Raw genomic sequence first — 14221 nt, 5'->3', positions numbered from 1 at the left:
CGTGTATAATTTTGGCCTAAGGGTCAAAGAGTAAAGTTATCTTTGTTATTAATTAATTAAGCATCACGCCATAAAGACGTATGGGAGAGTGGAGGAACAGCGCGCCAGCACTCTTGACCTCGGCACTAGATGGAGGTGGGTGGTCAGCTTCCCGCGCCGGCTTCTTTACACCCAGGGAAAGATCCCCCGAATACCCATTGTATTACAGACTGGCTGGGGCCACAGAGCCGATTTGGCAGCTGCAGCGAAGAAGAAAATCTCTTGCATTGTTCAGAAATCGAAGCCCGATTCCTTGGCCATACAGTTCGTATATCCCGTCGCTGTACCAACTGAGATATCCCGCAATGTTGGCCTACTGAAACAGAAAAGGAGAGCGCTAGACTCCTGAACGTAGATTTCGTGGTTACGATTCTCAAGTCTTGCAACACAGACCGGCCCTATCACCGATATTGTTGTTAATGGTCAGTTACATGCAACAGTCTGTACGTACTCCAGTAGCCAAGACTGGTCCACTACTTAAGACCGCAGTTCACCTCCGGTTAAGAGCGGAAAGTGATCATGAATGATTGGTAGGTAGGAGTATGGAAGGAGACATTCATTACCTTGTCACGGAACTGGCCCTGAAGATAAAGCCCGGTGGCTGGAGGCCGGTTGCGTAGTGAGTCTGCGGCCAGATTCAGAGATGCAGGTTAGTGAGAGCGCGAGAACAATGGGCGATATAACACGCGCAGAAATACAGGTTAGTGCATGGTTCTCAAGCTGTAGGGCCTGAGCTACGCTACGGAATCGCCGAGTTCTTAATGTTTATCTGTTTACAGGCTGCAGTTAATGAGTCAACGTATGAATGATATTTCTAAGCGCGATGCAAGATGCTAACGATAATGAGTACATAGCCATGGGAACGACACATACTTACATCATGTATTTTCATTTTATTAGGTGACTTGTAACGTTATGTGTGTGTGTGTGTGTGTGTGATGTTCCAAATAAGTGCGGGAATAGAATTAAGAATGTTATTCTGAAGATCACAGAAATTATATGTGGCAAAACCTTCGACTAAAAGTAAAAACATATCGCTATTATTTTAGTATTTGTGCTGCCTTTCAGTAGCAGAAATTAGATACGTAGTTATAGCTTCTGTACTGCCCCGTAATGGTAGCAGTGCGTCCTGTGAAACTGTCTCTGAGGTTATATTATCGTGCATAAAATAAAGGTAAAGCTATCCCTGTAAGAGGCCGTAAAGGCCCATAGGGTTGTGAGACGTCGAGATTCCCATATTTTCTAGGCAATCGGTTCACAGATGGCGGTGACGTTATCAGCCTTACGAGCTGGCCGCCTTTTACCTACAGGAAGATTCCTCGTACTCATTTCTGTTAGAGGCTGAGTCGGCCCCAGGGCCTTAATGCGGTTGGAAGGATTAGGTCAATTGAAGAAACCCGCGACCTCCCGACTTGTAGCATAGCGCCTCAACTAACAAATCTACCGCATTCAACCACCTTCTTTTCCTATTCTTATTCAACTGGTAATTAATTACGAATGGACGTTACATAGAGATGGTTATAAAATTAGTTTATATAGGGATAAGAAAGATATTGATACATATTTTTCATGGGCAACCTATTGCCATTTTGAATAAAATTACTTCCAATTCCATCCACTAAAGAATGTGGCGGGTTTCCGGGCGCTGTATGAGACACAGAAGAAATGTTCAATCTATGGCGGCGCCAGCTTAGTCCGCTGTATTCAATTGGAACGGAGACCGGCAACTTAACTTGCGCAACAATGAGTACTTGCAGCTAGCTGAATCCACTCAAACTTCTGGCAAGTCAGTAAATCATTATAAAATAATGTGTCTGGGCTCGGGAGGGCTTGGAAAAGACAGCTCCGGCAGACGTCGAAACGTTTCCCGAATATTTTACTGAATGCACAAAAACAATTTATAACACACTGTATATATTGTACAGGCTGGAAGGTCGCGGTACGATTCCCGATGAAGGTCATTAGATTTTTCAGTTGACTCAGTCCTTCCAACCGCAGAATGGCCTAGGGTCGACTAATTCTCTAACAGAAATGAGTACCAGGAATCTTCCTTGAGGGGGGGGGGAAGACGACCGGCGCATAAGACTGACAGCCTCACCGCAATCTGTGAGCCGACTGTCTAGAAAATGTGGAAGCCTCGACGTCTCACAAACCTATGGGCCTCCATGGCCTGTTACAGGAATAGCTTTACCTCTTTTTACCGTATGAATGGAGAAGTTTCGTTTTATTTACAATGAAACTGCCTGGTATTTCATTGCACAAGTGGACCATAAGAAAGGGCGATTGATGTTGTGTGAAGGAACGGAAGTCCCTTCCTGTCGAAACTACACTTTCGACAGGAAGGGACGAACTGAAATGTATTCCTGTTAGGCATAAGCAGCATGTCTGTTTCTTACATTTCAGTGGCTGCAGCTTAAGTTGTAATTTCGGTTTCGGGGTTTCATGAACAAGCTACAGAGGGTGTCGAGGATTTTCCAACATTCCACTTATTCGCCCTGAAGACGGCAGTTACAATATTTGCCGAAACGTTGGAACCCCAAACGTTCTTATTGCCGAAGGCAGAAGTTATACAATAAGCAGTGCTTGCTCTTCCATCGCCCCGTCTAGGATTCAGTCGGCCTTGGGCAGGCTTCACAGTTCACTGAAAAACAAGTTCGTAAAAAAGAATTTAAAAAAAAAGCTGACGAAGCAAGATAGATATTCCTTTGATCACGCGGAGATCCTCTTCTTTCCGTGTAGTTACCAAAATTACCGACAGATGCGTCAGAACTTTTGCTTGCCCAGTAGCGTTTACAGGAAACCTGTGACGTTCCGTTTATGGTGGTATTTGATGAAATGAAACTCCTTGTTTACTTGGTTCATTTAATGCCATTTATAAACAAGTTTTGTATGCCAGAGATTTATCACTGTCATTATGATATTTTGGTTTTTTTTTTATTGCTAGTGGGGTGGGACTAAGTCCCTTGTACTGCGGCCACTTCTGGCCTATTGTACCAGCCCCAGATAGGTGAGGGTGATTGTGGAGCAATTGGTGGAATGAAGATTGGCAGGGGAAACCGAAGTACTCGGAGAAAACCTGCCCCAGCGCCACTTTGTCCACCACAAATCCCACTTGACCAGACCCGGGATCGAACCCGGGCCACCGCAGTGAGAAGCCAGCGACTAACCGCTTGAGCTATGGCGCGGCCAAATTTCGGGTTACTACAAGAACGATCTCTCGAGCATTTAACACACTGCATTAAGAGAAGTCGTGTAGGGAGTCACGAACGAGCGAGCAACTGTTTTTAACTGTATCGTGTCTCTTATCTGGGTATTGATAACACCTTATGTGAATGTGTGAAGTTTAGCATAATATATAAATAAGACCGTTTACGATTCACTATTTATACTTGTTATTCGTGAGAGGTGGCGTTAAACGTCAGCCTCGACGCGTCGCTGGGAAACATATATGGCCGGAAAGAAACAGGGGAGAAGACAGGAGAGGCTAACAGTTAACTGTTGAATTCTCACACGCGTTGCAAACATAAATACCTGGGCGGAGACCAAGGAGATATTTTAAACGAAAGAACTATTCGCAAGTAATGTGACCTTCTTGAAATTTAAGGTTTCACGTTTTCATGGCGAGCCATGCAATGGGAGTAAGGGCCTACATAAACATTACTTCGGCAACTGAGTTTATTATAAGTAACCGGTTACAGGCTAACGGATCGCTAAGCACATTGTCACTGAACGCGATTCTGAACCACTTCCATCAACTGGACTGGACTCATTTGCCTAACATCAATTTGAATTTTACCTTCCCGTCCGTGTTTTTTTTAAGTCGGTCATTTAACGACAGTGTCATCTGAACTTCAAGGGAGGAACATAGACTGAGGGTGTTTGAGAACAGGGTGCTGAGGAGAATATTTGGACCGAAGAGGGATGAAGTGACAGGAGGTTGGAGATAAATGCATAATGAGGAGTTTCATAATTTGTACTCTTCGCCAAGTATAACTAGAATGATGAAGTCAAGGAGAATTAGATGGGCAGGGAATGCAGCACGAATGGGGTAGACGAGGAATGCATATAGGATTTTGGTTGGAAAGCCGGAAGGAAGGAGACCACTGGGAAACGAAGATCTTAGAGAGATAGGATGGTATGATATGGATTGGATAGATCTGACTGAGGATAGGGACCAGTGGAGGACTCTTGTGAAGATGGTAATGAACCTTCGGATTCCATAAAAATAATGCTGGGAAATTCTTGAGTCTCTGCACAACTGGCGGCTTCTCAAGAAATCCTCATTTACATGGGGTCAGTCAGTTATTATTTGAACTGCACAGCGTCGGATGATGCGATAACTTATGAACGTGAAGCAATTGGTGAAATGAGAACTGGCAGGGGAGACCGAAGTTCTCGGAGAAAACCTGCCCCAGTGCCGCCAGTTTGTCCATCACAAATCCCACACGACCCGACCTGGAACTGAAATCGGTAATCTCGTTGTCGGGGGTTTCTCAATGACCGTTGTTCGAACTTTCCCCATCAGAATATCTGTACAAAATTCCAAAGAACTTCTCTCAATTGAAATCATTTTCAACATATAAATAACTGGAAATACGTCGAAAGCACGAAATATGATTATGTGTAGTGACCGTGTAGTGACCGTGTAGTCTTGTAAGTGGACACCAACACAGGTCTGCAGAAGCATGGCTGTCGTATTCGGAAACACGTTTCGTGTCTGTACACAGCTCGAAGCGGCGTTTTCGGGAAAGCGTCAGCCTGCGGCTGTGCTGAACAAACAAGCGCGAGGCTGTGGGCAGAGTCTATTGCCGGGACGGGAACTTGAGCGTGACATCACCGTGGCGGAAGTCAGCAACCGGATCTACGTCACACTTCCACCGCTTAATTAATGTATGGACAACATTGAGAGTCAGAACGGACGCTTGTTGGTTCCACACNCCCCCCCCCCCGGCTCAATTTCATGAGGATCGGGGTGAAGGTGCCACGACAACAATGGACGTTGTAAGAAGCCTCATTAGGTAGGGCCACGCTCCGTCTCCAAGGCCAAGATCGAATCCCGTGGACAGCGCAACTACAACCAAATGAATATAGCAGCGTTGGGCAGCTGCATAGCCGCCGGGCGCTGCATTTACAGCCAGATCGAACCGCCTGCTTAGCTTACCTGCTCATGGCGACAAGAAATGACATCTGTCTCGTGTGATAGAAGAGTTCCTAGATTTTGGCTTTTTGCATTTCACAGTCAAAAACAACCCACAAGATAAGACAAAGTTGTGTTCCATTGTAATTAGTCGTCTTTCCCTGGGTTACCATATTTTCTTGTGCAGCCACTGGCGGCAATGGTTCGCTATTCCTATCACATAGGATCACGCATGTGTCATGCCGACAGAAGATCGCTGCAAGGCTCCATTCGAAAGGATCGAACCATCGGTCAATCGGCCAGTCTCTCTCAGTCTCAAGCCCCATCTGGGGCCCAAGGCCATTTTTGTTATTCTCAGACAGTTGCGGGTTTTTTATGTTGGGCGCCCTCTATGACGAGAGGATGGGTCTGTGGTTTACAATTGCTGCTGGAAGCCAGTGCCGTCATTCTCGGATTCGAACCCCGCGGGGCTCATGACTATATTTTACTATCTCAGATTCCAGACTCTCTCAACCTTGAGGACCAGGTCCCCGTAATTATATCTCCCAGGGACAAGGTGGCCCAGTTACACCTCCAGGCGTTGCGTTCCCCTTTCATCGCCTCCCACGACTCGCAGGGCTACGGTGGGTGTATTCAAACCCGCCTCACCATGGGCGAAGAGGATACGAGAAGTTCTGGGGAGAACTTATCGCTTATCTTCCATTATACGACACGGACCGTATGGAAAACGACGCGTCCAACAATTCTTCTACTGTTGCGTGTGTATTCGTTGCCGCGGTAACATTTTTACTGATGCATTGCCTAACATTACAGGGGAGGATAGGCTAATTATTAAAAAGTAATTCATTCAGTATATAGTCTAGAGGCCACTGGAGCAAAATGGCTTCAGCTATCGTTGCTGTCACCATTACACCCACATTCGTACCACCGCCTCTGCAGCTAGTCTGCAGCAGACTAGCCGCGGGTTGTGCACCACCAGGCAGAGTGAAACATAGCCAGTCGAACGGCAGCTATGGTCTCATGACAGGAGTACATTGCTCGGGGACCGATTGTACTGATGATACACGGTGTACAATTGTACAAAGTTCTTCATATTCGTTATGCTGGCAGGTGATGTGGGGGACCCTAACAGTAGCAAAAAATACAGGTCAAAGCAGTTTCTATATTATTATTTCTTATATTAACTAAAAATTCATACTAATTTTTCGTGATTTTTGGGACTAAAATATCTCAATGAAACCCGTGTATTCTGTTTTTATGTTTTATGGAGGCCTCGGGGCGCTCCCTTATATTTTGTCCTGTATGCGGCTTATGGACGCTGCAAGATCATAGGTCCTTGCAGGGTTTATGTAATGAAATGTAATTACAAATATTTCCATCAACTTTTTCTTTCGAGCGTAAACATGATCAGTTGTTAGATCTTTGGCCTTGGAGCAAGGAAATATACAGAAAATTGGTCCCACAAACGCAGTGTGTGGCTGTTGGCCAGTGGACAAATATAAGCTGACGCCACGCCATGACAACTGTTGGAAGTCGTCTATTGGTCGTTTCAGATGGCGAAGCTCCTTCACACTCAGTTTTTCCTGTTACTTCTCGTTGTGGCCACCAACAGCAGCCGTGTCTCGAGGTCAGGTGAGTTCCTGCAATAATTAGGACCAATTAGAACCATTTTCATTTGCCGCTCCAGTGGCGACTAGAATAACGATTGTTCAAAGTGTTAAATAATAAATATGTGAACTAGAAGCAAAACCATGGATGCCGACACGGGGGGGGGGATGTTACGCAAGTGATCCTGCCAGAATTTCTGAGAGGAAAATAAATCAAGATTTAGAAATGGGGGAACTAAAATTAAAATTGTTAAAAAGCATACACTCTATCCTGGATATTCCAGGGCGATCAATAAAAGTGTGAACGGTTGAAACCTAAGTTTATAAGTAAATTTTCTGACTGTCCGTCGCCCTTAGAAAAGAACCTGGAGGCGTCCATGAACTAAATTGAACTGGAACTAGCCTCGCACCATGGGCCGTCTGCCTGACTGCCACTGGAAAAAACTGATACCGGAGAGGATAAAATCAATGTGGAGCATGAATTATATCATCATATTTGTTTTGATCTTTCCCCCCCCCCCATATTCTGAAATTCCAAGCATATGAATACTCGGGGCAACAAGAAAGAGATGCTGGTTTCTCGGCATACCGCCACAAAGCACCGCTGGAGATAATCTAGATGGCCTTGACATTACACGTCCGCTGTGTTTCCCCGTCAGAACTTCATTATATCGGAAGTGACGTCATATCTCGACCTATTATCTCTCAAAAATAAGGAAACCCGTGTTTCGGCACGCTAATAATAATAATAACAACAATAACAACAACAATAATAATAAATGTCCAATTTTTCAAATCCCATCACAAATACATATTCGTAATCGCGCATCAAAAATGTCTAACCACAGTCTACGTCTAAGCTCCATAAATTCTGAAACATTTATGAGGGTGTCATCAGATAGTGGCATAAATCATTACATCGTCAGTATAAAGCTAGTTAGACTATTTTTTTTCAACATCTGATGCGACTCAAAATCGCCATACCGGAAATCTCGTTGAACACACAGGAATTTTCTTCCGAAATGTAGCCTCCTCGAGGTGCGACGTACTCTAGGACAACACAAGATTTGCGATGTAATTGTGTCCTTCAAGTCAGCTCAGAACGCAGTAGTGACTTCTGGTTCAGCTGAGTACATGCAAGGAGATGGCATAGCAGGCTTCATCGATGAGAAAACATTAACTCTGCGCTGACTCGCCTCTTCTCGGAGATAAAGTCTAGACTTCTTACTGTGAATGAAAAATCCATCAATTGACAGGCCTAAAGATTAATGTTAATGTAATCGTTTGTAATCACTTTGCTTGATACTAATTAAAGGTAAAGTTGTCCCTGTACTTAACTAGTTAAGCACTAGACCATGAAGGCGTAGGGGGGGAATGGATGTATAGATCCATATTTTCTTTACCTCGACACTAGTTCGAGGTGAGTGGTCAGCTTCACGCTCAGGCCGCTTTACCCCAGGGAAGGAGCCCGCAGTACCCATTGGGTAGGAGGCTGGGTGGACCCCAGAGCCAGCCTGGACGACGCGGAGAAGAGAAAATTCTTGGCCCTACCGGGACTCGAACTCCGACCCCTTCGTCGTCGAGCCCTTAGCCTGTCGCTATACCGACTACGCTATACCAATTAAGTCTAGCAAAGAAGCTAACAGCAAATTTCGATTCACATACGCCTTTTCCTTTGGCACAAGTTAATCTGCAAGCCCCAAAGTTATACGTGTGCAACTTCGTAAACGTAAAACTGTGGGATGTTTGCGTGGTACTCGCTACTGCGTGCGTCGTGTGTCGGATTTATCTTCCAACCACCAGTCATTTTCGCGTACAGGAATAAATAGCGCGGGATCACAACAATGCTACCGTTGCCAACAGATGGGCACGCGGCGAGCTGCACAAATCCGAGTGGCCAGGCCGGCACGTGTCTCAACATAAAACAATGCCCCAGTCTTCTCAATTTGCTGCGACAACAGAGGGAAATCCCCGGCGTGGCCGACTTCTTGCGAGCGTCGGCGTGCGGCTATGAGGGGCGCGACCCCAAAGTGTGCTGTCCGGGCGTCGCGACGGGCACTACCGGACCGCCACCCGAGAACAACACGAGTGCACCAGTCACAGAATACGTGAGGCTACCAGACCTGTCAGAATGCGGTATTGTGGGACCGGCAGTGGAGGACCGACGCGTCGTTGGAGGATATCCGGCGGAACTGGGTAAGTGTGAGGCTGGTTGCTCTTAGACAGACATAGTAGACTTTGGTCTACTATGTCTCATCATTTGTGTGGAAGGAACTAGCAATATCTCGGTCAGTTTTAGTTTCAACAGAATAAATCCAATGACCAGCCCTATTTAATATACTTTTGATTGGTAAAAACTGGAACTAAAAGAAGCAAGCATCCAACCACCCTTGTGATGCTGCCAGTGACAATCAATTCTGTGTCAACATCCATCTTAGTCTGCTGCCTGGGCTGATAACAGTGACTACAATTCAATAATTGAGCTCCAGTGTTCTGGCACTCAGTATATGTATAAGGATTCCTATCCTTGCCTTTTAAAGGCTGCAAATGCTACAGAATTGAAATATTCAAATTCCTGTGTTCAATTTTAGAGTGTTCAGTATTATTTTTCAGAAGTTACACTTCATTCGCCTATTTTAATTTTACACTGTTTAGTCACTATGAGTCTGTCAGCTCAGTGCCTCAGTGCATATGTGTCACTGCTTTAGAAGTGTATAAATAAATGTTTTGCACGGGGTTGAAACGGCTGACCATCCAAATCATTACATGCATGGATAACAATCCTTGCACTGTGGCTCTCAGTCAAATAGGTTCACAAGGTTGGCATGTGGTTACAGGCGCATGGCCCTGGATTGTGGCGCTGGGTTACAAGTCATCACCCTCTGCAGATGTTAAGTTCCTGTGTGGCAGTGCCCTTATCACCCATAAGCATGTCATCACAGCAGGACATTGTGTGCACGGCCGCAGGGACTTGTGAGTGTCACACCAGGTTAGGTTACCTGAAATAAACACAGAATGGGACTTCATGTCTCTTCATCCATACCTTTCATGTCCAGAAAAGTCTGCTTCAGCACGCTTAGATTGAACTTACCACTAAAAAAAGACTTGTCATACCAAATGTGATGTGAAGTATAGTACTAAGATCCATAACGTTTGTTCAAAACATTTCTTTGACATGATTTATGTTTAACTTGTTCAAGCAAAATAATTTGTGTCTAGATTATCTAAGGTAAACTATCCCTCTAAGAGGCCGTGAAGGCCGTGAGATGTCAAGGCTCCCACATTTTCTCTAGACAGTCGTATCATAGATGGCAGTAAAGTTGTCAGCCTTACACACCAGCCAGCCTTTGTCCCCCAGGAAGATTCCTGGTATTCATTTCTATTAGAGGCTCAGTTGACCGCAGCACCATAGTACGACCAGAAGGATTAGGAAAATTGAAAAAATCCACCTCATCGGGACTTGAACCCTTGACCTTCCTGCTTGTAGCAAAGTGCCTCAACCAATTATGCTACCGCGTGCCCCCTGTCTATTTGGTAACAGATGAATGTCAGACCAACACTGCCAAGATGGACATACTGCTCCAATCTTTGCAGAGGTGGTGAGGTCCGAATTATGAAATACCATGTTGCAGGTACATGGCAAGGCTTGGTGAACTGGACCTGAAAGACGACAACGATGGGGCCACACCAACTGACATCTTGATAGTGGACAGGAAGGTACATGAGGAATACAACCCAACAACCTTCGTTAATGATATTGCCATTCTGAGGTTGCAGGATGCTGTCACCTTCACAGGTAAGTTCATGGCCAAATGTTCAAGAGGGACGATTTTCTGCATTTCCAAGCCTCTGTCTAACAACAACATTGTACATCTTACATATATTACAGTTTGATTCCTATTGCACTGTTAAATATCTTAACACTATGCCATACATGTGAGCATCACCTTGTGCTTGATCAGATGTTACTCTCAATTTCCATGTTGAAGTACATGTCACTTCATCGTCACTCTCACAGTAACATGCACTTGTACTGAGGCCAGCGTCACAAGAGTAAGTGGGTTCAGCTATTGTGTTTCTGGACATTATCCATCATCCTGTTTCTATTTAGAACACAACGTTTCTGAGACTGGATTCTGTTTCCATCTTCAGGTGGAACCTACTCAGTTGGACCCCATCAATAGAGTTGGTCATTAAAAACATAAAAAAAACTTCACACATAGGAAGCCATGCACTATTTCATGACTATTTTTGTTAAAATCAGAGAACTATCAGAATAGAATTCATCACTAAAGAGACAAATTCTCTGTATGGTACCAACATAAAAGCACATATCACACATAACCTACACTGGGCAGAGTTGTAGTTTTCTGACTTCTGCTGCGATAATGGGAGTCCATCTGGGTTGACTGACATGTGGGTGCCTTACTTGCATTTCCTGTAGGTGGTTTGGTTCCGTCAGCAACACCTTCGCTTCCTTCCAACATATTTTGTGGCCTCCTTTGTACCCATGTTGAGCTGATTTCCATTATAGTTTTATAAGTGACTGGAACATTGGAACATTATATGCAATATAACATTCAACTATAATTGTCGCACTACATGCTTCGGTCTGGAGACCATGATCAGGTGTATATAAATATAATGTGTCATTGCACAATTGTGTAGTTGAATGGATCCATTTTCCAAACATCACATTTTTTTTTAATTACAAATTAAAAATTTAAAAAATGTATGAGATTTGGAAAATAGATCCATTTAACAATTCAAATCTGCAATGACATTATATGTATTTATTTATATATACCTGATCATGGTTTCCAGACCCAAACATGTAGTGTGACAATTATAATTGATTGTTATATTGCATATAATGTTCCAATTGCTTATAAAAATTATAATCAACCAACTTACTGTTGTGTTGATGGCCCCAGTACCAATGACAATTATACACACCAGGATACAAATCATAACAACAACAACAACAACAACAACAACAACCACCTATCATTGAGCCCATTGTGTTTGCAGCCCTCATTCGGCCCATCTGCCTGCCACTTGCTCCAGAGATTCGCACCCGGGACTTTGTGAGGAACTTCCCCTACATTGCAGGGTGGGGCTCCGTCCAGTTCAGTGAGTATCAGGCAGGACACTGCAGTTAGGTTTCTCATTCCTGTCCTTGTGCCACATTGTGTACTGTTTCAGATGGCCCATCCTCCTCTCATTTGCAACAGCTGCAGATCCCTGTAGTCAGTCAGGCACAGTGCAGGGACGCCTTCAAGAAATTCAGCACAGCCCACATTGACGATCATGTTATGTGTGCAGGGTATGCTCAAGGGGGGAAGGACGCTTGCCAGGTAGGTCTGGAATTTCAAGTTTGTCACACTGCAGTACCTTGGACCATAACAAATGAGACCGCTGCCACTACTAATACTCTTGTATATGATCAAATATTTACAGGGTGACTCCGGTGGGCCACTTATGTGGCCCAAGAGCCAGCGGTTCTACCTGATTGGCATTGTGTCATTTGGATTTCGGTGCGCGGAACCTGGATATCCAGGCGTCTATACAAGGGTCACTGCCTTCCTGGACTGGATCACCTCCAATCTCATATAATTCTGCATGGCTACAGTACCTAGAGTTCAGGGAATTGCACTGCATTGAACTGAGGCCCGAGTGTCCCCTGCAACAGATTCTCCAGTCACAGTTACACAACGTCTGCTCTTCAGATCCGGAAGCAGAATTACGTCCCTTGGGATAACTATTCACATCACATTTGTGTGTGTGATACCTGAATGTTTTTCTGAGTCCCTTGGGGCGGGGTGAGACTGAGTCTACTCGGTATGTCAGCCACTATTTGGCCTATTGCACCAGCCCCAGATGATAGATAATGTGTGGAGCAGGTGGTGGAAAAAGAATTGGCAGGGGAAACAGCAGTACTTAGAGAAAATCAGTCCCAGTGCCACTTTGTCCACCACAAATTCCATATGATCTGACCTGGTCCACTGTGGTGAGAAGCTGGTGACTAACCACTTGAGCTATGGCACAGCTGGACCTGAATCTCCGATCTGCAAATTATGTGCAATGCCATCTGAAAGGCTACAATACCTGATGGCAGAGACTAATTTTCGACAGGTTGCTAAGAGCATTTTGTCAGTGGCGACTTCAATTACGCTGTTTTCTCTGGACACATGGTGTGTCCACATACCGTTTTGTGCAAGAACTTACTGTGGTGTGTGAACATATATATATACGTGGATTATATCAATAACAAAATTAAAATAAGTTCAGAGTATCTTAGGACCCTGTGAGTGGACACATTCTGTTGGTTTCTATTTGGAGTTTACACTGTCAGGTTTATAATCAGCTCAAACATAACAGTTCTATAACAAATGAAACCTACTCTCAGTAGTATCATAATGCATACGCTGAAACAACTCAGCCACACATTACGTTGACAGTAGAGTTTTGTGTTGGCCACCTGTTCGTATTAGTTATTATTGTACCTGTCGCTCATTTTCAAGGACTTCTGCAGAATGCAATTTAGGTGCACAGCTTCAACCCCCCACTGCTACTGAGCTAGGCTTTACTTGACCTTATGAATGAATGTATGAGGGGTAGGCCTTCTCAGCCCTTGCACCGTGACCTACAGTGGTCTGTGCTGGTCTTCTGTTCAACATGTCTCACATGCAGTGTCCCAGATGCTACGTTCCTTTCAGCCTTCAACCCTCATTTACAGCACATTAACAGCAAATGAGATTGACAATAAAGAAATTTCAAATTGTTACCGTTGACGATTTTCAAAATGTCTGCCATTAGTGTGCAAACATGATCTACAATGCTAGCAATGAGATGCAAAAATGTGCAGTGTGGTAACATTATTCTCAGATACACTGCGTATCAAAGAGATCACACCGTACTTCAGCACACAGGCTGCAGTAACAGGTTCCTGAAACATCCTACATTCCAAGATTCAAACATGCTGTGTTCCCAGAGTTAGCCGAGGCTGGTTCCCTGAACTGAGCACCTGCATGACAGCTTAACACTTCGCGGACCGGATGCCTACGCCTAGGCGTTTGGGTTTTAAACGTGGCAGACCGGTCACCTAGATTTAGGTTTTTAGTACACATTATGTTGCAACACACTATTCCTGGCCATGTGTCTGTAAAAGTACTGCGTAGCTGACCTTCGGAATGTTTGTTTTCCGAGTCAGCAACGTGACCACTCTCTACTCCCCTCTCACTCTAAAGAAAAGTCCCTTTGTTCAAGTCGAAGCTTCTATGTGTGAGGCAAGATATTCTCAGCGTCAACATGGCTCAGAGACGAAAGCAGTTGAAGGCCGTGCGAGCTCTCGGAGAAGAAGAAATCTGTGATTTGATCTCCGATGAGTTATCTGACTTGCCAACTGCTTCGTCTTCTGATAGCGAGGGCAGTGTCA

At 44.6% G+C, this 14221-nt stretch overlaps 1 protein-coding gene across 1 annotated transcript; it reads left to right on the top strand.

Moving 5' to 3' along the window:
- Positions 1-595: 595 nt before the first annotated feature.
- Positions 596-13648, top strand: LOC111864208 (venom protease). Its single transcript, XM_023851288.2, has 8 exons — positions 596-688; positions 6730-6808; positions 8647-8979; positions 9621-9756; positions 10416-10579; positions 11815-11916; positions 11989-12140; positions 12244-13648. Exons 1-8 carry the CDS (start codon positions 683-685, stop codon positions 12397-12399), a joined length of 1128 nt encoding a protein of 375 aa, XP_023707056.1. The 5' UTR covers positions 596-682; the 3' UTR covers positions 12400-13648.
- The last annotated feature ends 573 nt before the right edge of the window (positions 13649-14221 follow it).

This window comes from Cryptotermes secundus, unplaced genomic scaffold (genome assembly GCF_002891405.2).
Source record: "Cryptotermes secundus unplaced genomic scaffold, Csec_1.0 scaffold2939, whole genome shotgun sequence".
NCBI lineage: Eukaryota > Metazoa > Arthropoda > Insecta > Blattodea > Kalotermitidae > Cryptotermes > Cryptotermes secundus.
Note: the sequence above shows the minus strand (reverse complement) of the source record. Positions and strands in the feature narration are given on the sequence as shown.

Bases quoted from the DNA above. Each gene is read 5' to 3' on its own strand.
- LOC111864208 (XM_023851288.2), top strand. The intron at 10,580-11,814 runs GTAAGTTCATGG...TTGTGTTTGCAG, and splicing joins GGATGCTGTCACCTTCACAG to CCCTCATTCGGCCCATCTGC. The intron at 11,917-11,988 runs GTGAGTATCAGG...GTACTGTTTCAG, and splicing joins GTGGGGCTCCGTCCAGTTCA to ATGGCCCATCCTCCTCTCAT.